Genomic DNA, 27,248 nt, shown 5'->3' with positions numbered 1-27,248 from the left:
GTAGTAATGAATTTCTTTTAAAAATGTCGAAGAAGTATCCGTATAATGCGTTTAACATTATGCAACGAATTTATTATCAAACGAATAAATGCAACGAACGCTATACAAAAGTAATATGTAGTTGTCCTATACAGAGCGTCGAGTTAAGCGTGACTGAAATTCCTACGCGTAAACGTTTACATAATGTGCATCATTTGTTGGAACCGACTGTATTTTTGTACAATATTTATTTGTTAATCTATTAATTGTAACGGTTGTTATAAATCAATGCAACGACGTGTCTCTGTGCTAGAAGCTACGAAGCTATTTTGGAAAACGATACATCATTTCTTGCATTCTCCATCAGGCATTCATTTCCACTCATAACATTATACATTGAAATCTGAATTGAAAGCACATATAGGAAATTTGTCATATTATAGATTTCGAAAAGGTGCCAGTACGGTGTATATGTGCTTCCAACCCGCGTGTTTTCGTCGACTAACTACGGCGGTTCTTAATAACATTATTTCTTTGCTATTACACATTAGGTACCTACATGTCCTTCGTTCGCGATAGAAGGATGGCTTATCAGTGCCAGTTTCTGTACACGATCGATAGTTAAAATAAACCTGCGTACATGGCACTAAACAACATTATAGAACATTATAGAACACGGATCTAGTAATCTTAAGCATACAAAAATAAATTATAATAATAATCATGTATCTTTGAACTTATACATGTACAATGAATACTATATTATGTGTACGTATATATATAATATATATAGATATATAAATATATTTTAAAGTACAGTATCCCTTATAATTATTCTTGATTTAGAATACAACGAAAATGCTCTTTTTCTTTTTCAATAATACGTACCAGAACATCTAGGAGAATTACCTAATGCATGTCAAATAATCTGAAACTACCTTTTTATACACAAGGAATGCCCACAATTAAATTTCGACAAATTTTTGTAAAAAAAAAAAAGAAAAAAAAAAGAAAAAAAAGAAAGCGGCATACTGATATAAAACAAGTATCCGTGTTCGTTGTACTTGCATAGAAATGACGATATAATTCTTTTCTTTGTACCATCGTGAAATTTTACTCCAGCAACAAGCAGGGATAGAAATCGTAGATAACGTGCTATCGCAAATATTATTTTCCTACAGGGAACACATCGATCGTTTAGCGCTTGCTTAAAACATTAATTAATACATTATTTTAAAAAATATATTACACCAGCAATTTACAGTTCTCCTAGACATTCTTGTTTCACTAAACCCACCATTGCATTTGCTGGTGTATGCTTTGGCTGTAGCAAATTACCTGTACATAGAAAAATTTTTATGAAATAAATTTTTAATTAAATTCTACGAATATCTTTTAACGTAGAAAAATCAGATTGGAAATATTTGTAGGAAAGATTATTACACAGTGAGACAAAATATGTATTTTCTTTAGTAAAAGAATAATAAATATTTCTATAGATTTTTAAAGAAAACATTTCCAAAATCGTCAGTTTTGAAATTCTTGGATCCATTATTTTATGTTCCTGAGAGATACGAATATTTTTGTAAAACAGTATTTCTGTCTGTGAATTGCATACGTACCTATTATAGTTTAAGGAGTTCAGTAAATTACAGACTTAGAGCATAGGACGAAACGACTAGGAATAAGGTTGCAATGTCTAACGCGAATCGATATGCGCTTGATGACGATCCTTTAACTGAAAACGCATTAAATATTCGTAAGAATCATACTTATTTACAAAGAGATACTATTACTCAATGTATATATCGCGATATTTACCATTCTCAGCTTGCTCACCCGCGTATACTGTAAAGCAATGGAAAAAAAACTTTAGTAAACCAGCAACTTCATTATACAACGAACGATTACAAAAGTCATCTTTCCATCTTCTTACCTCCTACAAACATGTGTGGTTTTGATGGCGGGGACCATCCGAAATCGTTTCTGGCCATAAGGATCGCTTCATACGATCCAGGTTCAAGCCCTTCGAATTTATATTCCACGGTAAATTGATTTCCTTTACCATTCGTTACCGTCGGCTTCAGAATTGTCCAATTATCGTCTCCTTTGCAACGATATTGTAGCTACATTATGCAATTAATACATTTATATTATCATATGAAAAGAGATACTAATAGATACGAAGATAGTAGAGAATGGTAATACGTATTTAATTACCTTGTATTCGGTAATTGGCGAATAACTCTCCAATTGCCATTTTAAAATCAATCCCGAATCGGTCTTTGTCATCTCACCACCAAAAATCATCGCTTGAGAGGGAAGACCTGTAAAGCGAATTAATGGCCGTTTCATTGTAGCACATTATTTTCGAGTATAAAATATCCAAATTCTCGAAATTTTGGCTTTACAAATTTTCGAATTTTCCGATCTTGAAATTTTCATACTTTGCGACTTTTAAATCCTCGAACTATCAAATTTTCGAATATTCAAATTTTAGAATCTTTTTCATTTTCAAACTTTTGTACGCGAAAAATTTCCAAACGTCGAAACATTTCAGTCGCTCTCTAACGTGTTTTATTTCATTTTTCAAATTTTTCCTTCTAATTGAAAAAAAAAGAAGAAACTCATACCGGTAAGGGAAATAGTTTTCTCTGCTCGTCCTAATTTATTTTGCGCGATGCACGTATAATTTCCCAAGTGTTCCTTTTCTGTATGCAGAATCTCGAGGATATGCCGTGTTTTGTTCCCCTTGATCTCTATGCTTCCTTTTTTCGGCATCACTTCCTTTTCATCTTTCATCCACGTCACTTTAGCATGCGGATGAGCGTGCACGTTACACATCAACTGTGATTCAACACCGAGACCGGTATGCACCCATTTCCCCTTTGTCTCTATTTCGGGAGCGTCTACGAAAACAAATTGTACACGTTCTTTTATGTTTGATTTATTCCATTGAGGCAACATTTAAATATAGAATAGTAGGTCACTGTAACAACGAGAACGTGTACCACAAATTCTTACAGTTAACAACGACGTTAATGGCTTCTACAGGTGGATTCTCCATTCCGTTCTCGATCAAACACTGATAACGGCCACCATCGTGTTTATTAATGTTTATTATAGTTATACGGTTGCCAGTGACGATTACGTTATTATGCACTCTTTCGTTCTGTAATAAAAAATAAATAGAAAAAGGTGAGAAACGTATGAACCACATTTACTAGACTTTTGTCGAATAAACGTCTTTAATACGTTCTATAAATAAGAATCGCGATTTCTTGCGATCATTACTTTTCCTTAATTAAACGTTCCAATGAAACTTTTTCGTTTATATTTAACCCATTAAAGACCAAGCAGTGAAACGATACGTAAAAGTTGCGTAAACGCAATATTATTGGAAATGCGAATAAAGTAATTTACATGCTGTTTTCTGGAAGTAGAACAAACGTATTGAAATAGCGAATACTTCATAAAAATCCACTATATACAAATCAGGGAAACTAAAAAGTAAGAAGATGATCGCGTTAATTTTTCCAATCTTCACGAGAGACTACGTTCTAGGTAGAAGCATTAATCTAAATATATCATATCATTCTTCTAAAAGGATAATCTAAGAGGTACGTTATTTTATTTTCTGATCTCAAACATTATTCAAGTTCCTCGACATCCTTCGCCAAGCCATTTCTCAGCCAGTTTTTTAACAATTTACTTTTTGAAAAGTATCGAGCAATATTTAATTTGTATCCTAAATAAAGGGAAAATTCAATTATTCTGGAAAATATTTTTAAAATATTTCTCTTTACAAGATACAATGCCTTAGAGTCTTTTTTACAATCAAAATGTTAAGACGTCCTGACTTCGGAGAAATATTGCAAATGAAATAAATAAATTTTTGCCAGAGTTCACGTTCCTTCGCGCACAGAATACGAGTAAAAATATCATCTTACCTCGTGATACCACTTTATCTCACTTATCGGTTCTATCCTTGTTTCACAACCGAGGGTAATGTTTTGACCGACATTGACTTCTACTCTTTTCGCAGGGATGACCTGTATCAGGGGTGGTTTATGCTGCTGCGTTGGCGGCGATGTTGATGGAATCGGTGCTTGCTCAGAAACTAACACTCTATGCTTAATCGTAATGGGCGGCTTGTTCAAAATACTGCACTCGTAATCGTTGGAAGTATCATTGAGCGTTGCATTGTAGATCACTAATGTATTATTCCATAGTCGAACCATCCTCTCCTTGTCTGCGTTCATCGGATTCGAGTCGTAGTAGAGAAATTCGTCGTCTTTCTTCCACATGACAGCGAAGTTTTCTAAGATATTACAATTTGGTCAAATCTCTGTACACATTTAGATTTAACTCCTTGCACTGGAGAAGCATTTTAACGTTTTTGTCTATCAATTAGATAATCAAAAATTGAAATCGCGAGATAAAATGTTCAGTTACTTGTTTCGTTATAAAATAAATATTTTATATTTTAAACTGTGATATGTCCTGTTCAGCTAATCACTCGAAAGAGTCATAACCGGAAATATCATCCTCCGAATCTTACCATGGTATCATTAAAATTGATAAAACGAAGCATTTCGTGAATTTCTTATTGAGAAAGTCAAGATAGCTGATTAAGATTACTTGATCGTTCACCATTTTCATATTTAATTTCTGATTTCTAAATACAGTGGCAAAGAAATTTATATTATACATATGTAATAATGGATTACGAAGAATATCTCTGATGAAAAAAGAAGGTACTTTTTGACAAAATATTCGCGCTTAGCAATTTTGCGAACTGACACAATACATTAAAATGATCGTATCAGAACGCTTGTATTCCGGATGCAAGGGGTTAAGAAAAACATAAAAAATGTAGAAATTCTACATGTTGATTTCGTACCAACCTGCATTTTTTAATAGACAATGTAGATATATGGTGCCTCCATTTCTCACGTGTATACTCTGTGGCTTAGATATGATTTGTGGTGGTTCCTCAAGAGCTCCAGTATCATCATCATCGATGGTATCATCGTCGTTGTAATCAGACGGTGGATCGTCTTCGATGTAATCAACACTCTCGGAACTTTTAGCCGGTTTGCACCAAGCTGTAATCAAAAGGAATACGTTACCGTAACACGCATTTCCTTTCTGAATTTCGTTTTAAAATTCTTTGAACACGCGCCGTTTTCTTCGGTTCCCGTGAATCTTGTACGCTTTATTAACATGGCAAAGAAAATGTTAAGAAGGTGAAGAGAATTTTTATCCTCTATTCAAACAGGAATGCAAAAATCGCGATCTCGCGTTCACGATCGCTAGTAGAGTAGGACCTTTAATGTAAATGTTATTTACGATTTACCGAGTGAAATCTGTTTGTATACTTAAAACTTTCGATTTAGTACTTTCTTGTTAGTACATAGTTGATACATATATTAATTTAGACTCGTTATAATAATGACGCCAATAAAGATAACAATATCGACATTAAAAATTAATTGCCTCGATTATGCGAATTTTTCAAAATTATATAGTAAAGGTAATTAACGAAGAACGAAACGTTCGAAATACCGACAGTACGCGCACTGATATTCGTAATAGTATTAAAAATTAATTACACGTGTGTAACTGCTTCAAAATGTAATCCTCGCTCGAACGATTAATCATCCGAAATCTGGGCACCGACCTCGCGTACCACACAAAGAAGAACGAATCTATTGTTATAGACCGATCGCTAACAGCTGTTACCTAGTTCTTTCTCAAAGGAAACACCTAAGATTTATATCCAGGAGAGGCCTCGAACAACGATCGAAAAGAAGGACACGCCAGTTGCAATTAGATTTCTAGTGCACGACATGCGCTTAATTTCAGGCCAGCGTATGTAAGCACACTGTTTTCTAATAATACACGGCCCTATACTTGTCTGTCTTTCCCAACAATGCTCTTTCCGCTTGTTTGCGTGTGACTTGCGTGTGGCGGCGGCTATCGGGAGGCCACGGTTTAACAGGATAAAAAATTTCAGGGTGAACAGTGGAACGAATGAAATAAGAGGTCCACACCCTCGTTGGCTGCGTGTCTATGCTCACTTTGCCCTATTTTCAGCCACGTTCGTTTTATGTTCATCGTTTACGTATCCACGCTACGATCGCCTTCGATGTCAACTAAAACCACCACACCTCTGTCCATGGACAGACGAAGATAATAGCGAAAATTTGAGATGAAATAAAAGTAAAATATGCTCTAAACGTTGAATAATTTTAGACCAGATTCCTTGGACCAGAAACAGCACATCATTGTCGATGGAAAGATGAAGTGATGTTGCAGCCGAGATGGGTTACTGGATAAAATAAAAATGAAAATAATTTTGACGAATTTTGAATAATTGATCCATGTCCTTTGGAGCTTTTGATTTCGTTATCGGACACTCGAGAAGCAGGTAAAAGCGTCGACGGCTGACCCACTTCCGGTCCCCACTTAAGGTCCACTACGCTCGCGTGAGCTTCGCATTGTCGATACGCCCGAGATCTCGCGGTATCCTTTACTTCAGCCTTCGTGAATTTATGCTTGATTCGAGAATAGCTAGTTAGTCTAGATCTGAAAAGCTTTCGGATTTAGGACACCGTGAACGCCTCTTTGATAAGCTTTGATTACATTGCGAGTTTCAAAAGAACCTTCAATGTCTTTGTATTCCGATGAAACTTGATTGCTTTCGCACGATTAAAGACATTAAGGCGCGATATTAATGAAAGATGTTCGAGATTGAAATAGGAATTTGCAATTCTTGCGAATGTTACGTGTAATTTGCCGCAAGAACGCTGAAAGAGGTGCAAAACGTTTATACGAGTATTATTACACGAAAGGATTGAATTATTTGGAATAATAACTGCGATTATATCAAGAACGACCTATAAATCTAGGTTAATGGCTGACCACTACGGTAGCCAGTTCTGTTTCCACTTAGCCTGTAACCCCTTGCTAGCGACTCAGCGTCGACATCCCTTGGCAACGGCCTAGAAAAGTCGCCACGGTGTCCCATTGCTCAATTTATTCTCACCATGGGGTGCTTAACGTACTCTTCCCTTTTTGTCGACCTTCGATGACCAATCGAAGCGAACACATATGTTTCGCTTAACAGACATCCTTGAAAATCGAAATTCAGCTTTTATCGATAGTAACGTCGTTCAATTTTTATAATTGTTTTACATCATAAAGTTCGATAAATTCTTTTATCGATTAATTTTATAAATAGTCTACGGTTTTTATATATTTATGGAAATATTGAATATGCAACAACGTACTGGGTGTACGTAATACGTAAAAATAATAAAATCGCCAAAATATTCGTTAGATTTTTGCGTATCTTCGTAGTTTCTTGAAATTGAATATTTCGTCAGTCGTATCTGTCGAGAATTTGGCAAGAACAAAGGGAAATTTGTTCTATCGCGACGTGTTGCGATTAAACGTCACTACAAGAAATCCGATAAAGCGACGACTTTAAATCTTTTCTCGCAAAATTTACGACTGTCCTTGGCGATTATATTGAATTCTAAATCTTCTCCCTCGAATTTCAGCAGAATGACAGGGACAAAGGTAAGGACATCTCGGCGACGATCTGGACATCCGGCGTCCAAGGTGAAAGAGACTGCAATACGCAATGCATCATAAACCAGGCATTCGAACAAACGCAACGTAAGACGGCAAGCACAGCTCGATGCATTGGTTCATCGCGGAGATCTTGCGAAATCGAAAAGAAATCCAAAGAAATCCAATTCCCTCTTGTTTATTCCTCTTCGTCGTCCGCCTTCCTTTGTTCTCTCTTTTCTATTGGAATTCGAACGGTGACTCGGTACAAACACGAAAGAATAACGGACGTGCTTGAAAACCGCAAAATCGTTTTGCATTAGGCGCACGCGTAATAAACGATGATGTCATCCCAGCGACATGTCCAAAAAAAGGACCTGCCTCATGCTCGCGATTCATCCTAACAGTACACGTCATCCTGTTTATGCGTTTGCCCTTACGTGATCACGTTTTCTTACGTGTCTGCGCCGTGTTCCGCGGCCGGCTGCCACCCCCACAAATCAAAAGGATACAGACTGTAAATCGACCGGGTGAAATCGGCTAGAACCGCATCGAGTGGTCGATGCGGCGTGCGAAATGTCAGGGTGTTGTTGCAGGTTGCAATTACGTTCACGGCCCAGCACATACTGCAAGGAAATTTATTCAACATGTAAACGTAACATCCCGCCTTTTATGCCCCATTTTATAATTGTTCTTAGCGCGAAGGAGCGTACAGACGATCGATATTATCGTCAGTACTCAGGATCCTCGGTATTATCGTACGTGAGAGAACCTTTACATATCCAATATATATCGTCGGTACAATATGGGGAACCCTGAATACGTCGAATAATATCGATCGTCTGAACACTCTCTTAAAGAACGACGATGATGCGTTTCGAGCGTATAAAACGATCGGTCACTTTTCCATTACCATCGAGTCTGGAAGCACAACGTCTCTTACTCCGTTGTGATTTTAAAATCGATGAGATATAGTTTTAAGATAAGGTAATATTTGCAACATTTAGAACGATCAATCTGGATCTGAGGAAGAAGTAACAAATAGTTGAGAACCTTGTAAAATTAAATTATCGAATACTATTCCGCAGAATTGTTGAAAGTGACGACTGTGTGAGTAATACTGACTAATATTATGGAAGTAATCAGGATCGAAATCCCAACTCTCGTAAATGACGCATAGATGTCAGATTAACGATGATGTTACGTTCGAGATACATTTCCTGTTGAATGTAGCTTGCATCAATTATGCTGCAACAGTAGCAACTAAGATTTTATATCTCATTCGTTTCGTATCTCTCATCACGTATGGACAGAAATGCAAAATGTCCGTGAATATATAAATGTCTGCGAATATATATGTCGGAGAGGGAAGGACAGCGGGACTTTCCGTCGGGAATGCTGGGAAAAACCTCCCATCACCATAGTCAAGATTTTAACGTTTAAGCCATAAAAATAAGGAAAACAACTTTTAATGTTCCAACCTGGCGTTACGACGATGGGTTCAGGTTTAAGGTGACATAACGGGTCACCAGACGTAGTCACGGTCACGGGAGGGCCGCGTACCTGACAGAGGTACGGAATGATTTTATGACTCTCCTTAAAAACAAGGATTGACCCGAGAAGCGGGGACAGGAGTATATAAGGGTAGGTTCATCTGGATTCAGGGAGTTTTTAGTTAGTTAGTCGTTGAGCGAATTGCCGAGTAAGTCACGCTGATACTGGTCATCCCGTGGACCGTGGATTCGTTATCGAACCTGGATTCGTTGTCATCCGTTGTCATTCGTGATCATCTCGGACATTCTATTGCCGTTACTCATAGCCTCTTGTAGTGCCCATATTCGCACTGATAAACACTAACCACATCCGCGACGGTAAACTAAATAAAGGTTCATAGAACGCCCCAAAGTGCCAACCTGACTCTGACATATAAATGTACGATTAAACCGCGTACAGGTTTCTTACATCATAAACATCCAGCCGGATTTTCCGCGATTATTCATCGAATTTTAATTTCTATGCCAACAAAACATGGTTTCGTAGAAACGAAATATTACCAGAGGATAAAGACCGACCACGCATTGACATTTCGAATATTTCTCGGTGGTCATACTACCAATTTAGATCGACGTCATGTTCCTCCTATACACAGACCTACAGCTTTTTTCGTGCAAGCAAAAGTATTCTCGATTACGCTGTTCCCATCCGCACAAACGCAACGGAGCCGTTTTTACTATTACACTATGTATCCTTCTTTTTCTGCTCATATCCCTTCAAGTAACTCACACACGCGACACACACAGTGGATAATAGTAACAGTAGATACAAGAAGACACCAGTAGCCAATTCCGATGAAAACGTTTCGAGAGAAGAAAACGATGATGAACGAGAAACCGTAATGCAATTACAACTGTTCTCCGCTTTGTACATCGGCAGTTACAAGGTGCAAGGAATGCCAGTTGCATCGATAAATCTCAATCGGCCGTTTCTCATCGATACGAAAGAAAGGTCATCGGATCTATGATACATCCGTTTCGACGAGCTGCCCTTTAATCGTATCTTTCCTCTCTGTCGTAGAACTAAACATGGAGTTGAAACGTTAAGCCTTTGTGGTTTTCTTTCAGGTTTTAATTATGAAACGTGTCTTGCGTATTGTATATTAATTTTACGGAAATATGCCGATATATTATCGGTTACGAAGGAAGAATTTTAAACAACTTTTCCAAGTAACTTATTGGCTATAAATTAGTTGGAATTAAATGGCAAATTCTGCTTGGATCGCAAATTGCCAAAGAATGTGAAAAGCTACCTTTTTGGTAAGAACGATATAAATTCTACGTGAAATGCGATAAAAAATGCTATAATCTTTCTTAGCTTCTGGAACTATCAAAAGATAGAACGTACGATCGAGTCTCGAAGAAACTAGATCCATTAAGGATAAATAAATACTTAATTCGTATAAACTTGAATATTAACAATTGCGAAAATAAAAAATTCTTAACCCAAGGGAAAATCTCGTTAAGAAATACGAAGACGAGACGGTGTAACAACCATCTCGAGTTTTTCCCTCATCGATCGTTTTCCTCCCTCGTGAAACTTGCGTCTGTTTGCCTCGACGAGCCTTCCTTTCCTCGCGGAAGTGTCGTCGCCTCATAGGGTAGAAAAGCCACCATAGCTTTCCCCAGTTATCGATGGTTGGCGTCTTCGTAAGGCAAACACGATCGCCCTCTTCAATTATCATAATGCATCACGATGTCTGAATCATCCAGTCGTGTTTTCCTTGAATACTTTCTACCTACCTGACTCGCAGCAACATTCGCAGCAACGTTCAACTTACATGCTATATATTTTATGTTAAAACCGACCGCAAACGTAATGACGATCGAACGAGGAAATCTCAAGCGTGGCCGTTAATTTTCTGACTTATTGCGCAACTACTGTCTTATATCATGGTTAACGTAGAACCAAGAGGAAGTCCGGGTTTGCAGAAATTCTCAAGAGATTACCATAGAGAACGTCGTGTTGGAAAACGATCGAAAATATCGGCGAGATATTAACATTCAGAATTTATCGTGCGAAGGCTGAAGTTGACAGTGTTCGATGGATCACGAATGTTGAATGGGCTGACGTCACCTCTCGCATTCCCTCACGCCTTAATGGTTATTATTGCTAAGAGGCACGCACTCTTATTCCAAGAGGGAACCTCTCGTTTCACGTATGCCGCGTTGAACACGTGTGCGCCTGTAAACATCGGCCCTCACATTCGTGGGTGCGCGTAAAATACCACGAAAGGAGGTAGGGGTCGTTGCGTGTCCACGTATGTATACACCAACGATGTACGTGTGTCATGGAATGTGCAACACGACGTGCATTGTACACTGGTGTTGGAACATGGATAATAAAACTGGGAGTGCCATTTGGCCGAATTGACCCGTGTTAGCACACAACGCTGGCGTATAGCACGAACCTCCGAAAAAGTCTTTGGTCTCCTAAAGAATCGACGATATCGTTCGTTTCGTAAATACCGAGGACGATGTTTTCGAGGCGAAGAGTTTCATCCTACTCCTTCTTCGTCGTCTTCTTCTTCTTCTTCGTGCATCGCCGTATATGGCGAATGCGAATCTCTTCTCCTACGAGTTAACTATGGAGGATCTGAACGAAACATTACGGCGTAACGATTCGAAAGCGGTTCGACAAGTTTACAGTCGCCGTCGATTAACGTTGGCACGCGGCGAGAACAACGCTTTCCGAAGTTCCCTCGAAGGGGATGGATTCATGATTAATCGTCCGTATCACGTTAGCTTCGATAAGACGTTAGATCGAGTCATAAGTTGTTTGTTTCTCTCTCTTTTTTAATCTTTCAAATGCTACTTGCAATTTGCTTTTGTAAAGTATTATACTTGAAAAATTGATTTAACGCGTTGATAACAATGGCATTGAGGTATTTTCGAGTGACACGTAACTTTAACAGGTTAGGCTCGGTTATTTCGATCCTTTCTGCGTGCTCTCCTTGATATAAGCTTTCCAAGAATATATACGAGGTATCTATTAACGTTTTTTCGAATGAAAGTCTTTTAGTTGTTGATGTAAAAGAGATTTTGATGAAAACGCGTTGTATTCAATGCACGACAATGTATGTATATTAGAATTAATAAAAGACGATACTTGGAAACATCTTCTAGGATTTGCTCGAAACGTGACATTAATCGTGCCTAGTAAAATTGTTCGTGTAAATTCAGATTTGTGTGAATGTAACAAAATAAACGAAATTCAAATATAGATTGATTTTGTTCCAAACATTATCGTAATCACGGTACTTTGTTTTAGATACTTTGTAAATTCTTGCATATTATATTCATTCTTTTTTGCGCATTTAATTGCATATCTACTTATGACTCGATCCAATTAGTCAGATCCGATAAAATACAACTTATTATCCTCGTACAACAATTTTCCCAGTAGCCTGTCAGCGATAATTTCATAACCGGAAATAAAGACACCTTGGTAATTAATACAATTCCGTCTAACAATAGCTTGGAAAGTTCTAAAGGGCGACGTTCTAATTCGCTCGAACTAACGACTAATGGTCTAATTCTCACAGCGTCGTATTTCAACTAATGCAACGTCGCTCCTTCTCTTTTCTCCGGACTAATGAATTGCGTCACAGTTTTTCGAATGAAACAGAGAAGAAGACTCGCTGCTGACTTGCCCCTCGACGATGTCATCTTTTCCACTCTAGGGGAACCAACTATGTATTGCGCAACCTGGCCGACGAAGAAGAGCCATCGCTGCGTGGAGAAACGGAGAACGCGATTCGAAATAATCCGTAGATTGCAGCTGGTTCTCACCACGCGAAAATAACCGTGTGCGGCTGCAAGGAATATAACGTCCCGCGTGCGGCGAAATGGCAAAAGGGAGGACGAGACATCGTGCGGATGGCGAGCTGCCAAACGGGAAGATAACATAGGATCGCAGATGCTCCCTCTTTCCCCTGGCTCGGGATCTAAGAACCGAGCTAAACTGCTGTGACCAGAGAGAAAGAGAGAGAGAGAGAGAGAGAGAGAGAGGAGAGCGTGAACGGAGCGGAGCAAAATGAAACCACGAAGAAGATACCGTGACTACGCCCGGATTTTTTACCAAGTCCCAAAGCCGCCTGATTTAGACGCAGCTCCGTTGACGGAGGAACGAAAGCGTCTCTCGCTCTCTCCAGAAACCTCCGCAGCGTTGCTTAGCCTCCTCTGCTCCGATTTCGCCTCACGCCTCTATACGATACAGGAAGGGAAGCAGTTTTGGGGGATAGCATAGCATAGGAAATAATTTATACCGAGCGTCTAAAGATAATTTCCACGGAGAGGGATATCTAATAGAGAGACAAAGAGAGAGAAAGAGAGAGGCAGTCTAAGCGTAAATTGGGTTGTATAGAGATTCGATGGATATTTTCTTATGTTCGTTTATACGCTTATGTTATTATCGCAGTGGATATGTTAACTAACAAATACGTCGGAACAATCAAATATTTAAATTCTTGCGAGACATCGTTTTTCAGATGTTCCATTCGTTAGAACGATAGATTAGATTTTTGATGTTTTAAAAATGTCGAAAGTGCTCCTTGTATAATATTTAGTAGATGCAACGAATGTTTCTTTAATTTCCCCTTCTTTTGTTGTGTTCGTACAGATATAAATTTGCCTAAACATCCGCGATCTAGTCACGGTGAACTATCATAGAAATAGAAAATAATTAGAAGATACAGCCTACAGTAGATATTTCCCTTTTAAATAATTTAAAGAGAGCTTCTTTACAAAAGTAGCTAGGAGAATGTTTTTAGAAACCACGCGCTCCATCATAGCCAGGCAAACTTGCATTGAAACGAATGATGATCATTCCGAGTGATAACCTTGCAGTTTTCTTCGTTATTACACGGGCTAATAAATTCTAATTAGTCGCACATCGTAACTCTTTCCGTATTTTACGATTATAATACGTATCCGTAAGGGATTTGCGAAAAATTGATTTCATCACCATTCACGTATTTGTATGTTTATACGTCGTTACAAGTCAGTAGCTCTCGCGTAATTTCACGTTTATACTTCGCTATAAGTCAAGAATCATTCGCGTAATTTTACATTTATTATTTTCGCAATCTAATATACATTTATTGTTTTTCGATATGATATAACGCGTCTAAGTGTTGAGCAGATACAAATATGTAACAACGGTGACCAAAATATTCAAAAATTTCAGTTTCGTCCATCTTCACATTCGATGTATACGTTTTATTTCGGAGTAAGAAAGTCACATATCGTAGAAATTATGAGAAAAAGATGTGACACGGATCGAAAAAAGGAGATTCTGCGCGAAGCTCTGTTAATCGGCAATATCAAACGTAAAAAGTTTCTTAATAGCTTAAAACGGTCAGGGTTCTCAAGACCTTCGGTATGGCTGCAAGCAGGATGTGGTAATTATTATTTGTTGACCGCGTACTCATCTTGCGTTAGTAGGCGAATGTCAACAGTTTATCGTTCATTGTGTAAACGATGACTACCTTTGCTCGTACAGCGTAATGAGCGAACTTGGAGCGGAATTTACATTTATAGAGACATATAGCTGAAAAATATTCGCGAGATCGAATGCTAGCGTTTTAACGTACGCAGATGGAATGGAATTAAGATATAACGCGTTTACTCGATATCTTTCAATATTTCTTGCGTGAAATTGTTTTTCTTGCAAAAACGAGAAAGTAATACACGAGATTTGAACAAATTTTTACGAGCTTGAAGTCACAGAGATTCTTCTGTCGAAGCTTTTAATTGTATTTAGTATTATTTAATAGCTATTGATTTCATTAATTTTATTTTAATAGTTTACTACTTTAACGTTAAACATAAAAGATAACCAATCGTAGTAAGATAACAATTGTATACAAACCGTCTAAATAGATAGTTGCGTTGATAGTTAAATCATGGAGTTAAAAAAATAAAACAGAAAGAGAAAACAAACAAAGAATTAGTCGTAGATTCTACGCAGAGTGCGATAGTGAACGCCGTAAGCGACAAAATAATTTGTTTTAACCTTTAGAACGATGCCAGGCTAGCGCTAAAATCGCACGATGCACGTAACGAAATTAACAAACACTTCGTTCTTCGTTCACGCTTAAAGTCCTCACCTCTGACACCGCCGACATCACCAAGCGCGTCGACTCTTCGACGATTCTTCGTATCGTACCAATGGAATTAAATAAACATCGTGGAACACGACTCGAGAAGCATCCCCCTTCACCCATTTACTTGGAAAAGTCATGGATGCGAGATTTGGTAACGCGATACGTATAAACACGAGAGGGAAACCAATCAAGGGTTTTCAACGCTGATATTCGCCCTCGCGGAACGACGAACTTGAACCACGGAATCGATCGTGTAATCCGGTCACGTAGACATTTAACCCTACGCACGTTCCCCCGTTGCAGGATCTAATACTTTCCCTTGTTTGGAAACGATATTTCTGGGAATCGTCTTCGCCTCGAGAGAAACCCACGCGTGCATCTTAAAAAAAGACTAAGAAAAAGAGAATATCTCTTGTAGCGAAGCATCGAAGCATCGGCTGAACCTATAAAAATCGCCGTTCGTTTGATTTATACCGACAATTACACGGGGACGAAGCCACATGGGCCATTGTGCGTTCCCCGTTCTCGATCTTCGTGTCGTGGATCATCCGACGACGCATTGTGCGAGACGACTCTCGGCCACCAGAGGATCCTTCCTCTGTGGACACGGTTAAACAGTCGTTAAACGGTGAGTCACGATCCTAAGCTGGAAGGTGATCGCGTTATGCAAAGTTTGTAGGAACTTCGTCGAACGTGTTTGATGGACAGAGAAAGTTTTAGAATATCGTAATCGTAAATACGATTAGTCGATCGTCAGATATGGCCGTTCTTCCGTACATAATTCTGTAAATGTATGTTACGAAGATGAAGTATCGGATAGTGTGGTGGGTAGATGGCTGCTGTGTACACCGCTGACACGACTAACGTTCCGTGTAATGGCATTATATCTCGTTCATTACCATTGATAAAGCCTTAAGTAGTATGAATGTCGGGTTACCGTGAACCGTATCTTTACTTGCTTTCTACCTACCACGTAGGTGAGATAGAATTATACCTACTCTGAAAACTAATTTCCAATAGCTCGCATTAGGCGAATTTGTGCAATCCTGTTTGCCAACAATGTTGCAAATCTTGCTGCCAGAATTTTTCTCTCTACTCGATAAAATTTGTATCGGTACCAGTTTCCTACTCTAGTCATACACTAGTTAATATTTTCAATATTACAATATTCTTGTGATTTTGACGAAAAACGTAGCGCAGTTTTTTATCAAATTTATCGTTGCTACCTATCAAGATTACTCGATTCGGACATTTCCAAATTTTTTGCTGGCACTTTTCAATATAAAATCATTTTTAACGTTCGTTAAGTTTTTGTATCGTCGTTGCGTGCGATTTTAGAGAATATTTGACAATTTAATAGAATTATCTTCCAATAATCCTTTTGGAAATATGAAAATCGCATTTAAATTAATAGGATTGAAAGCATATATTTGTGACATGTAAATATGGAGATATCATGCCACCATTATGGTACAGCGATCTGACAATTGCGTTATAGACAAACACGGGCGGACAGATTCCTTTACTCTAGAAATTAGTGGCGGTAACCGATAATAGTTGTCAGTGTGCTTTCCCCTACGCAATATTGACAAGTCGTCGGTAGACTCATTTGCGCTACCTCACTGAATCTTGACCACGCGCCACACGCTGTATTATGGCCATCGTGAAATCATCGTTTCTCTGCTTAGCTATTCCCGTTTAAGTATAACGAACGCGTAATTACTCTCAATTAGGGCAGCAGCCGTATCGCAGTCTACCGTTTCTTCGTACAACTTTTTTATCCATCCTTCATTCATGATTTACGTTGCTTCTTCGCAGAGTTAATCGCGGCTCGTTCCGTTGCTAATTAAAGATATAACGTTATCAGAAATGTTTTTCGTCCAAAGCACTTCGTTTTAATTCACAGAGTAATCTCGAGATAAGCGATTTAAGCTAAGAAATAGGTTACTCAGTGGTGCGCCAGTGTCGTTCGAAGAGCTATTAATTGTCGATAAGTTATCGATAATTTTTTGATACTTATTAATACGTCGATAACATTATCACTGTATCGACGCAACGAATAAACAGAAAAATACAACTCTCTAAAGATTTTGAGGAAAACAACTGAATGAATTTATCAGTCAGGTTTGAAGTTATTTGTATACTACGAAAGTACACAAATGTACAAACAAATACACAGGAAATACACAAAATTCCACAAACATAATGGAGAAGAGAGAGAAGTACACGATGTGTAAGTAAGCTCACAGTCTTCCTATTCAAATCTAATCTTACATTTGTAAGAATTGTATAAAAATTAACAGTTTATGCGTATATTTTTTCCGAGTTAAATTCTCTTTACGAAAATGTTTTTCATCCTTAGATTTTTAAGGATATCTGAACGAAAGAGTTAAGAGTAAGTTCAGCTTGTCAATACCGAATGACTAAAATTGTAACAGGATCGATATGTATCAATAACGTTATCAGTGATAGCACCTTTAGTAAATCCAAAGACGAATATTGCAGTGCGTATGGCATTTCCAAGAAAGAAGGAAATGTCATGACCCAATGGTACTCGGTATGGCAGAGCAACATACGCTTGTAATACCGTGTGACGCGGGCTTTTCACTTATCGTGACAGAAACGAGATGTAAATCGTGGAAAAAAGCGGCGACCACGACTCAATAAACCTACAGTTAGTCACGGTTGACCTACTTACGAGTGTCTTCGGTAAATCATGAGCAAGACAACACACGCCACGGAGAACACGGTGGATTTCCGTGAATCCTCAATGAAGCCGACGAGCCGTGACTGGTGTAGATAAGCAGCTGCGGTTCCTTGACACTGCGGAATCGACGTATGTTGCTCCATGCCACTTGGGCGTATCGTGGACTATATTAATTGATCGGTTGCCTGTTCTCTACGTGACTATTCCAGTTTATTCACGATCTCGTCGAAAGTTCATATTTTGATGTATCTTGGGTGCAATTAAATCGAAATCGTTAAACAATGAAAAGATTATATACTCGAAGAAAGGCAAAATAATCAAGCAAAAAGAGGACACTATACTTCTGAATGTGATTATCTTATCTAGGTTCTCTCGAGCTTTCCCTTTTCATTGATTCTAATTCTCGACGTTTTAACGAATCCGTAAAAATTCAAAATTGTTTGACGTGTACGATACAATGCACAGTTTTATGAAGATGGATTCTCTTTATAGTCATTTGAGATCATTATTTCCACTTAATTCGATACTACGCACGGTATAAACACGTTATTTCATTCTTCGAGAATTACGTATAAAATGATTGATTGTTCATTATATTTCCATGATGCATCCGACGTTTCAACGGAAATGATTAATCGATTAAGAAACTAGAGAAAAATACGTCACATTTGACAGCAATGATTGCCAAAAACATGTATAAAGCGAAGAAAATGACATACCGTCAAAACAGTCACCGATGATATTCTAGATCGAATAAAATACCAAAGATCAGGATGCCGACGTTAAACAAATCGTGTGTTTCCGACATAAAGAAGAACGACGAAGGCGAGCTTTTACCGTTTCCATAAATCTCGACGGATTCTTATCGAAAGCCGCGTGACAGATTCTTTTTTTAATTCAGGTAGCTGGCCTGTTACACGAACGCTTCTCCACAAAGACTCAATCGACCAGTTTGTCGAGTTTCGTATATGGAGAGGCAAGCCTTATTGGAGAGAAGTCCGGGCTCCCTCGGAGGAAGGATAAAGAGATGTCCTGATACCGATCGTGCCCGTGAACGCAAAGAGTTTCATCGACCTTTTCCCGATCCGTGCAAACCAACACACAGGACAATGAATCGAACTTGCTCCTACGAGGAACGCGATCGTCTGTTATCGAACGACTGTGAATAACTTGCGAATCTTATTGATCCATTTAGCTCTTTACGGCGCCAAACCGTTCGACTCGTTCTGGGTACGGGCCACATTAATTGACTAGTCAGTCGGGTTACATAAATGGTATGAACGCGTGCACAAGTTTCTCTATAGATCGTACAAGCGAGCAGTCCTCGAAGAAATGCCAGCGTCTCTATCGATTTACGATCGCGCGTCGACATTGACCTTTACGCCATCGTCGTCGCTAAGAATCTTCTCGTGGGTCTCTAGGGTCTCTAGTTGAATCGAGACGGTTTTCTCGATCCGTTTGCTGTTATTTCCCGTGCATCGTCCGTACACCTTAAAGTATTTCCTTCTCATCTTTGATTAATATTTTTTTACTTTAGATATGTATATGATAATATTCATACGTTAACTATAGTATCGCATATTAGATAATTATAGTTTGAAATACCTCGGGGGCATTGATCAATCAAAGAAACGTTGAATTAACAAAGCCTAGATTAATAAGTTTGATTGAACGATAAGGCGGCTTGAATTTAAGTAACTCGACTAATTTGAACAAGGTTTTACACAGACGTGAGACACGCATCGGACAATACTTTTGAAATGCCATTGCTGCATTATTCGTGCCATACGATGAGTAAAGTTACGATAAAGACAATGTGTTGGTGCGTAGGATCGAGCTGTGTCATTTTTTATCTATTTGCGTTTTATATATTTACGTTTTTCGATATGTCTTACTCATACTGTAATATTTTCCAAACAACGATTCTATGTATATTAGTTTCGTTAACGACACAAAGTAGTCATAAAATTGGAAAATTGCCATCGACGATTAGGTGGAGCGTAGTTTTGCATCAGAAGATAGCGATTGTCTGAGATATATATCTTCATGTTAGTTTTCGCGATAAAAAGTATTGGTACGCTTATACTCGGCTAGATCTGTCGAGACTGATAGTACGTTTCAAACAATTATACTTCATAAACAGTACAGCTGCAATGATAAATACCGCCGCGGCGTATCTTTTCAAGGACGGATAGCTGATAAAGTAGCAAGTACGGTACGAACCAACAAAAATAATAGTCTGCAATTTTTAGCGAAGTTTAGTGAGTCAGCCTGGCGCAAACACGTCCTCGCTGACTTTTTAGCCACTTTCGATGTTAGATCCTTTCGACAACACAAAGTTGAAACACCGTTTTAAGCAGCCCAGCTTTTATCTTCGCTTTCTTTTGTATCATATTTTTTATTCACAAGTAATATTTTAATAGGATTTTAATGCAAAATTCAGAGCGTATCTGAAACAGTACGCGTGGTGCGTAACGCGTCAACCACTTTCCATTCTCTGTTCGCTGCGCGAAAGGAAAGAAGGCGCCAGGTTCGATGCGGAGGCTGGTTTGTTTTCTTCTTTCTTTAAATCTTAATCTCGGCGGGGCTTGTTCAGTTTTTCATCCACCCTTGAAACGAAAAGGTCCGCAGCATCTTTTGTTCCCCCGAGATACTCAGCTCGCCGCTATAAATCACCTCCGGTGTACTCCAGTGCATATATTATCCGGCAACAGCCGAATGCGCTTCCGCTTATGCAACCAGTTGCGCTTACGCGCCGGATCCATTGTGCCGTCTTTTACATTTACATCTTGAGAATTCATCCTGCACTCTTTGGCTCATTCACAACGACAAAACGACCAGCATTCATGGATCGAACTTCCCTAATATGCTCGCGACTTACGTAATGCTGTCCTTGAATTATGGAACGAATATGACGAGTGCGGCGTTAGTTCGTTCACCGTCAATCGACGCTTATTCTATTTGTCATTCGAGTTACGTATACGAACTTTTTAATGAGAATCTTATAAAGGTGTACAGGATATTATACAATGTTTGGAAAAAGTATCTGCATATATTCTTGTTTATCAATGAAGCGTTCTTTCATCGGTATCAAATTGTAGACATATGAAAGTACTATAAATGATACGAAATTTAACGCACTTGGACCGAATTGATTTAGTGTGTAAATGTTGTAATAAATACATACAATACTTTTTGCAATCACTGTAGGTACTTAATAATAACTTGATCAAAATTCTTATGGATAACAGACTTTTCAGAGATACTGATTTTACGTAATTCAATGAAATTGATTACCGAGATTATTTCGATCGATACGAAAGAAAATGATCTATGAGATTCAAAGATAATCTACTCGTGTAATATTGTATAAATGTACGGTGAAAAAATCACGTTGAGACAGGAAAAGGAAATATGTCTCGAATTGTAAACGATAACAATTAATAGATAAAACAATCGATGGGAAAAAGGCATTTCTATTGTACCTAATGCAATTAACGTAGATCCAGAACGGGAATAATTAAATAATTCCGTCGAATTTTTACAGAAAATTGACAAATACGAGGAAAAGTGATATCAAGTTTAACAATTTGTTTACCCCTGTACATCTCAAAGTATTCTATAAATATTTGCCAGATATCAGGTTCGATAAACTTATCGAGACGCGTAATGGACTGGAGAAAGAAAGACACGATCTGTAAATGAAAGAACTACTCTATCCTATTGTATCGTGTACACGAGATAAATCTTGCACGAGTCGCTTGCGCTTCCATTTAAATAATTCGTTCAACGAGCTCCTTTAATTCATCCGCTTGAAAGCTCCGATGGTCTTTTATATACCAGCAGCCTGATAGTAGTTAGGTCTCTTAAGTTTCTCTTTGAGCCGAAGCCTCCCGAGAGCGAGAAGCATTCTGTAAATAATTTTTGAACGCGTCGAGGATTCAGGACCGTTTTTGCTCGCAAGACCGTTCGAAATTTCACTATACGAAACGTTGATATTCGGTTGGCCTCTTCTCGAAAACTTGGTTGACCGATGAATAAGGTTTGCCATTAAAAGCGGGCAAATATTTGCCAGCCGTCCTTAAGTGCTCTTCATCGTCGTATCTCGTAACATCCTGGCCCGTTCAGGTAGAGGATCGGGTAAATAAGAAATGATTTCAGAATTCTAAGGAGCTAGTCACCAAGTTAAACAGACATTCTCGATGGTTCTTGCCGCTTCTGGTTATTCATCATTGAATCGGAGCTGACTGTACAACTCGCGTTTAAATCAAGAAACTTTGGCGTATAAGGCGAACTGTCCACTGAAATTTGAAACGCGACATTCGTCTTCCTACAGTTTTATAATTTCGAATCGTTTCAGAATAGGATAGAGTCGAGTGACATAGTAGCGATTTTGCGGCAGTGACTTCACACGATTTCGTAGTTTCGTATTTTTAAAACCTGGTGAACACGAACATTGTTGCGATTTGGTAGTTTTATATTTCCAATATACGAGTCGTTATCACGCAACGTTCAGAGTGCGCAATTTTCCCGGTTTATATTTATAACGCACGCGAACATACGATCTCGTTATTGGAAAAGTTTTCTGTTAACGAACGATGCAATGCCGATGCAATTTTTTGAATATTGACATTGTACGGATCGGCAACTTTACACTTCCGATAGCAGCATTTCACTTTCTCTGTACATCGTCGTATTAGGAACACGATCGTTGAGTCGCGCAGCGTCAGCGCTGCGAAATCACAACATCGAACCGCCCCTCTGCAACAAGCTCGAAATTGCTGAATCGCAGTGTCACTATTGCACGATCGCAACGATGTTGTACCTCTCGTCTGCTCCAACCTTATTTAGAATCTCGAACACCGTCATTCGTCGAGAACGATTATTTCGAAAAGATCGAGGGACTCGTGACAAAGACGACCCTTGTCAAGTATTACAGAAACTGACCTATAACTTGATTCGCGTTATCGAACGAATATCGATCGGTTTTATAAAACCCCTATCGCAAGGTCCGCAACTTTATGATTAAATTAGATGTAGTTGGTCTGCGTTATAATTATCCATTTATAAGAACCGTGTAATACGATGAATATTTTGTCTGGAAAAAATTGAAATACACGATTAGAAGCCGATACTTTTGGCTTATATTATATACTTTTGGCTAAGAATATTCTTTCGCTCTCTCTCGTTTAGTTAAAATTGCTGGAGTATCGTTTTGCCTTTCCGAAGAAAGGCGAGCCCTTCGACTTTTCCCGTTGAAACGAACGTTTTCTTCGTCCTGTGACGAGGCACCGCGTCAGCTTCGTGATCACCGTTTATAATGGTGACGTAATTATTTCGATCCCACGCACGACATCTCGTAAAGCTGCGCGAAACGTGCATGCCATGCCACACGACGACAGACACATATATAGCTGGTAAGCATTGGTACGGTATCCATAAACCACAGGGAGAAAGTTATGCGCTCTTGGAATAGGGTCGCGTCATACTGATATCCGATACCGCAAAACGACATCCGCAGTACATACATACTACGTCCTGTTACTCCGATTTAGGTTGGGATTAATTGGTCCTGTGTTAGCCATTGATAAACCGTCTACGCCTCTCCGGCAATAAAGCGCACGAACGTAAAAACCGCAAAGACTTGATATATAGAACAGGAGTTACGTCTTGCACTGCCGACAGTTAGAAAACGATACGCTTTCGTCTCGATGATACGTAATCTCGAAATATTTATCGAGTGGTTGATCGAGCTACACCGATATCGCTACAAAACGTTATTTTTCCTTCGCCAGTATGATCAAACAATGAAAGAGTCGATAATCCTTTGCTTCGCGATTTTATTCGTCGTTATTTTCAGCCAAGACACAACCAGATATCGCAATTTTACATTTCTTTTAACAATTTGTTTTATTCTTTGTTGAAAATGACAACGCGAGTTCGTGCTCGCCATCCATATGCAGATGCGTTAGTTATAAGAAATAATAACTGGAAGATAGTCCTAGTTACAATCGATAGGCTTAAGATGCTTCTTTATTTATATTTTATATTTATCCATTTTTTATTTATCCATTCAATAAAATAATAACTATCGTGATCCTACCTCCGAGTATAGAAATAACAACGTGCTTTAATGACAAATTCAAAGCAAAGTTAGAATTCTTTGATAAAAATATTAGAATTAATAGAAATTGAAATAGCGATTTCCTATACCACGATTTTTGACTCGATATTAGAAGGCGAGAGGTTTAGTTACCCAGTGTGAAAGAATTTCAAGGAGAACGTCAGCCGGACAATGTTCGTCAGTGACATTGCACGACAGCGTAGCTCGCGGATGGTTTATGAAACGCGACAACGGGTTATCGATATACAAATCATGATATGGAACAACGTGGTCTGTCAAACGCGTTATAAATATTCATCCGACGGTTATTCTGTGATTCACGTTGCCTCGTGTCTCGTTACTCTTCGGTTCCAGCGACGATTACTCTTCGGTAGCGCGTCTATCGTTTAATTGACACTGAGGCGCTAAGAATTTATGACAAAACTACTTAACCAAATGCATGAGTCACCAATTAAACCTGTCATCGCTCGAGGAAGTCGTTCTGCGTGAGCTTTTCGAGTGGCTCACCGACAACTTTCATGACGCGTTCCCTCTTTCGCGCTTGTATACACCGTGACTTCTCTCTCGACACGTGCTGAAACTTTCCCCGTTCTACCAGCACGCCGAGGAAAATGGAGGAGGAAAATGGAGGAGCAAAAGAGCGTGGCACAAATTGACGCGTCTTCCACCGTCGGCGTGTCCTTCCTTCCGTCTAACACACGGCATAAAATGGCGCACCGTACGAAACACGTTTACCGGAGAGTAAAAGGACTCGCATAATAACGCCGGCTATATCTGGTATACGGGGCTTGCATGTTATTTTCGATGGTAAGTGCGCCCGGCCCGTTGTTCCACAGGCCATCGAAAACCGACCAACTAACGAACGAGTCTCGTTTATTCTCTTAATAACGCCGAACTTTGCGCCGATTGTTAAACAAGTTTGTTCGCTGTCTCGGCGTTTCCATCAACGAGCCTCGTTGTCGGCAAATTCGCGCGAACTCGTTGAGTAAATACGAATGGAGAAAATTAAACGGTATCGTGGCTCGATCGATTTAATTATTGGCTGTGTAAATTAAATCGGTGCGTTGGTAACTAAAATTTTGGTTTCGTTCGTGAAGCGTGTAACGTAACGGTAACTTTGTACTTTAAGCGATGAGTTTGGAACAAAAGCGATGGAACGAAAAGGGGTGAGTTTGTTTTAGAACAACGTGTGATCTCGCCGCGATGATTACGAAGCGCGTAACTTTTAATCCTAGTTGTGAAATTCCGTCACACGCGTTATATTCTCCGAACTTGGTTCCACCTGATTTTTAATCTTTTTGATTAACTTGATTTTAATTTAAATTTTACGACAATTTTTAAAGCCCAGTATTCAGTACGAAAGTAAACCGGACTTAAGAGGAAAATAACGAGAACATTGTTTCGACAATGTCTACGAATAAACTTAAAATTTTAGCGAAAAATTAGAAAAAAAAACATGCAGCGCGCGATATCGTATTTACCTTCCCTTTCTCGATAAAATGCAGCGTTTTAAACGAGTAAACCAGACTTACAGAACAGATGCGCCGCGTGTGTATTTTGATAATACTAAATTTACATGTCTCGTAAACAAGTGGCTAAACTAAGCAAGTCATATAGATGTAGATGAAATTCCTGTAAACTTTCTATAACGCGGGAATTTAGCATAGCCATTACTAAATTACGGATCATTAGAGAGCGAAAGAAATGAAAACAGAATAGAGATTTATTTCATCCTGTACATATTAATATCTCGTAGTGAAAGGAGAAGAATAGGCTGTAGGGATAGAAAGGAGGGAGCGCGAGAACAAAGAAAGAGGAAGTGAAAGGAAACGAGGAAGAACGAGGAGGAAAATGAATGCGAGTATAGAAAACCGAAACAATGCAAATGGAATGTAAAATATTTGGAACAACTTGTAACGAAGCATTTATTCCTTGGCTGAAATGAATTACAATATTTATCTATCTATCTACCTCGTACATTTTCTATATTTTTACATGTTATTTGCATTCTGTACATTAGAATTTTCCCATAAATGCATAAATATCCTTGAACGATTAGGACAGATTAAATTCTAAACGAACGAACGAAATAAAAATTAAGCGACAATCGGTGAGTCACCGTCGGCACGTTGGCGTTTAAAGACGACGTTAAAAGCGACATTAAAAGCCGATATAACAGACTGATCCCGATTAATTTGACGAAACCTAACTCGTCCTCGGACAACAAAGGGTACAATAGAAGCGCACGGTAGCCTTAATTGATCCACATAGAAGCACACATGGGCAAAACCGTTAAACACGGCCGTGCACACCAGTACGAAACCGATACCGACGCAACAATCGGATATGGGACGATTCGAACAAGAGGCCCTTTCATCGTTGATTTTTGTTTTCACGTGGCGGCTGTGTTCCACCCACGAGGTCTATCGTACACCGAAAAACTCGTCGTGCGTGACGCCCTGTTACGCTTTTTTCATTTCCTATCTCTTTCTACGTATATCGTACGCGTATACGCGTACACGCGTGTAACCGTGTATCGTGGAAGACTCGCTGCATTTTTAACAGCCACCACGCGAGTATACTCGTGGAAATAGGCCCTATTATTAGAAGCGGCAGAGAATTCACAACAAAGGAAGCGGAGCCACCCCCTCCGGCGTTCGATGTTATTTCGTTTGGGGAAAATTTCCTGTGAAACAACTGGCAACTCGTTTACGTTCGTGTAAATGTTTCCTCCTCCGTAGAAATGGGAAGTTTACTCGCTTAGCGTATAATAACGTAAAAGAGGAAAAAGAAATCGATGATAAAAACAAGTGACAGTATCGAATCCAGTTAAAGCCTCTTGCATGAATAGTCTGTGTGGCGTCGAGTTTGCAATTAATTCTTGCGAATCACTCGCACGACGGAGTCCGATCGAAATTGATGAGCACAGACGGTAAATATCGAACGTCGAGGTCGTTAATTAGGTTCGCACGGTTCGACGTTACTTCGAAATTCCCCGACGAGGAAATTCTTCTCCATCGTTTTACGTTTGTCTTACTGTCTTTATCGCTTTCCTTCTTCTTTTTTCCGAATATTCCTGTATCTTTTATGACTTTCGCCCGCTTTCGCGAAGAACGCCCACGATCGGAATTCGCGATTGACAATCCACCGTGTACGGAATGGTCGGGCGAGATCGTTAATTAGCTTGCCGAAACCGACAA

At 39.0% G+C, this 27,248-nt stretch overlaps 1 protein-coding gene across 1 annotated transcript in view; it reads right to left on the bottom strand.

The window, feature by feature from the left end:
* Positions 1–46: 46 nt before the first annotated feature.
* LOC117234800 (neurotrimin-like) overlaps positions 47–27,248 on the bottom strand; it is a 66,285-nt gene continuing 39,083 nt past the window's right edge. The window contains exons 2-10 of the mRNA XM_033496340.1: positions 4,887–5,087; positions 3,930–4,300; positions 3,004–3,151; positions 2,613–2,888; positions 2,200–2,306; positions 1,916–2,105; positions 1,801–1,827; positions 1,602–1,717; positions 47–1,317 (exon numbers count right to left, since the gene is read on the bottom strand). Coding sequence (XP_033352231.1) covers positions 1,629–1,717; positions 1,801–1,827; positions 1,916–2,105; positions 2,200–2,306; positions 2,613–2,888; positions 3,004–3,151; positions 3,930–4,300; positions 4,887–5,087 — 1,409 coding nt within the window. The 3' untranslated portion in view covers positions 47–1,317; positions 1,602–1,628. The remainder of the gene's footprint in view (positions 1,318–1,601; positions 1,718–1,800; positions 1,828–1,915; positions 2,106–2,199; positions 2,307–2,612; positions 2,889–3,003; positions 3,152–3,929; positions 4,301–4,886; positions 5,088–27,248) is intronic.

Source organism: Bombus vosnesenskii, unplaced genomic scaffold (genome assembly GCF_011952255.1).
Source record: "Bombus vosnesenskii isolate JDL3184/JDL3185 unplaced genomic scaffold, Bvos_JDL3184-5_v1.1 scf7180000013309, whole genome shotgun sequence".
NCBI lineage: Eukaryota > Metazoa > Arthropoda > Insecta > Hymenoptera > Apidae > Bombus > Bombus vosnesenskii.
This window is presented reverse-complemented; position numbering and strand designations above follow the sequence as displayed.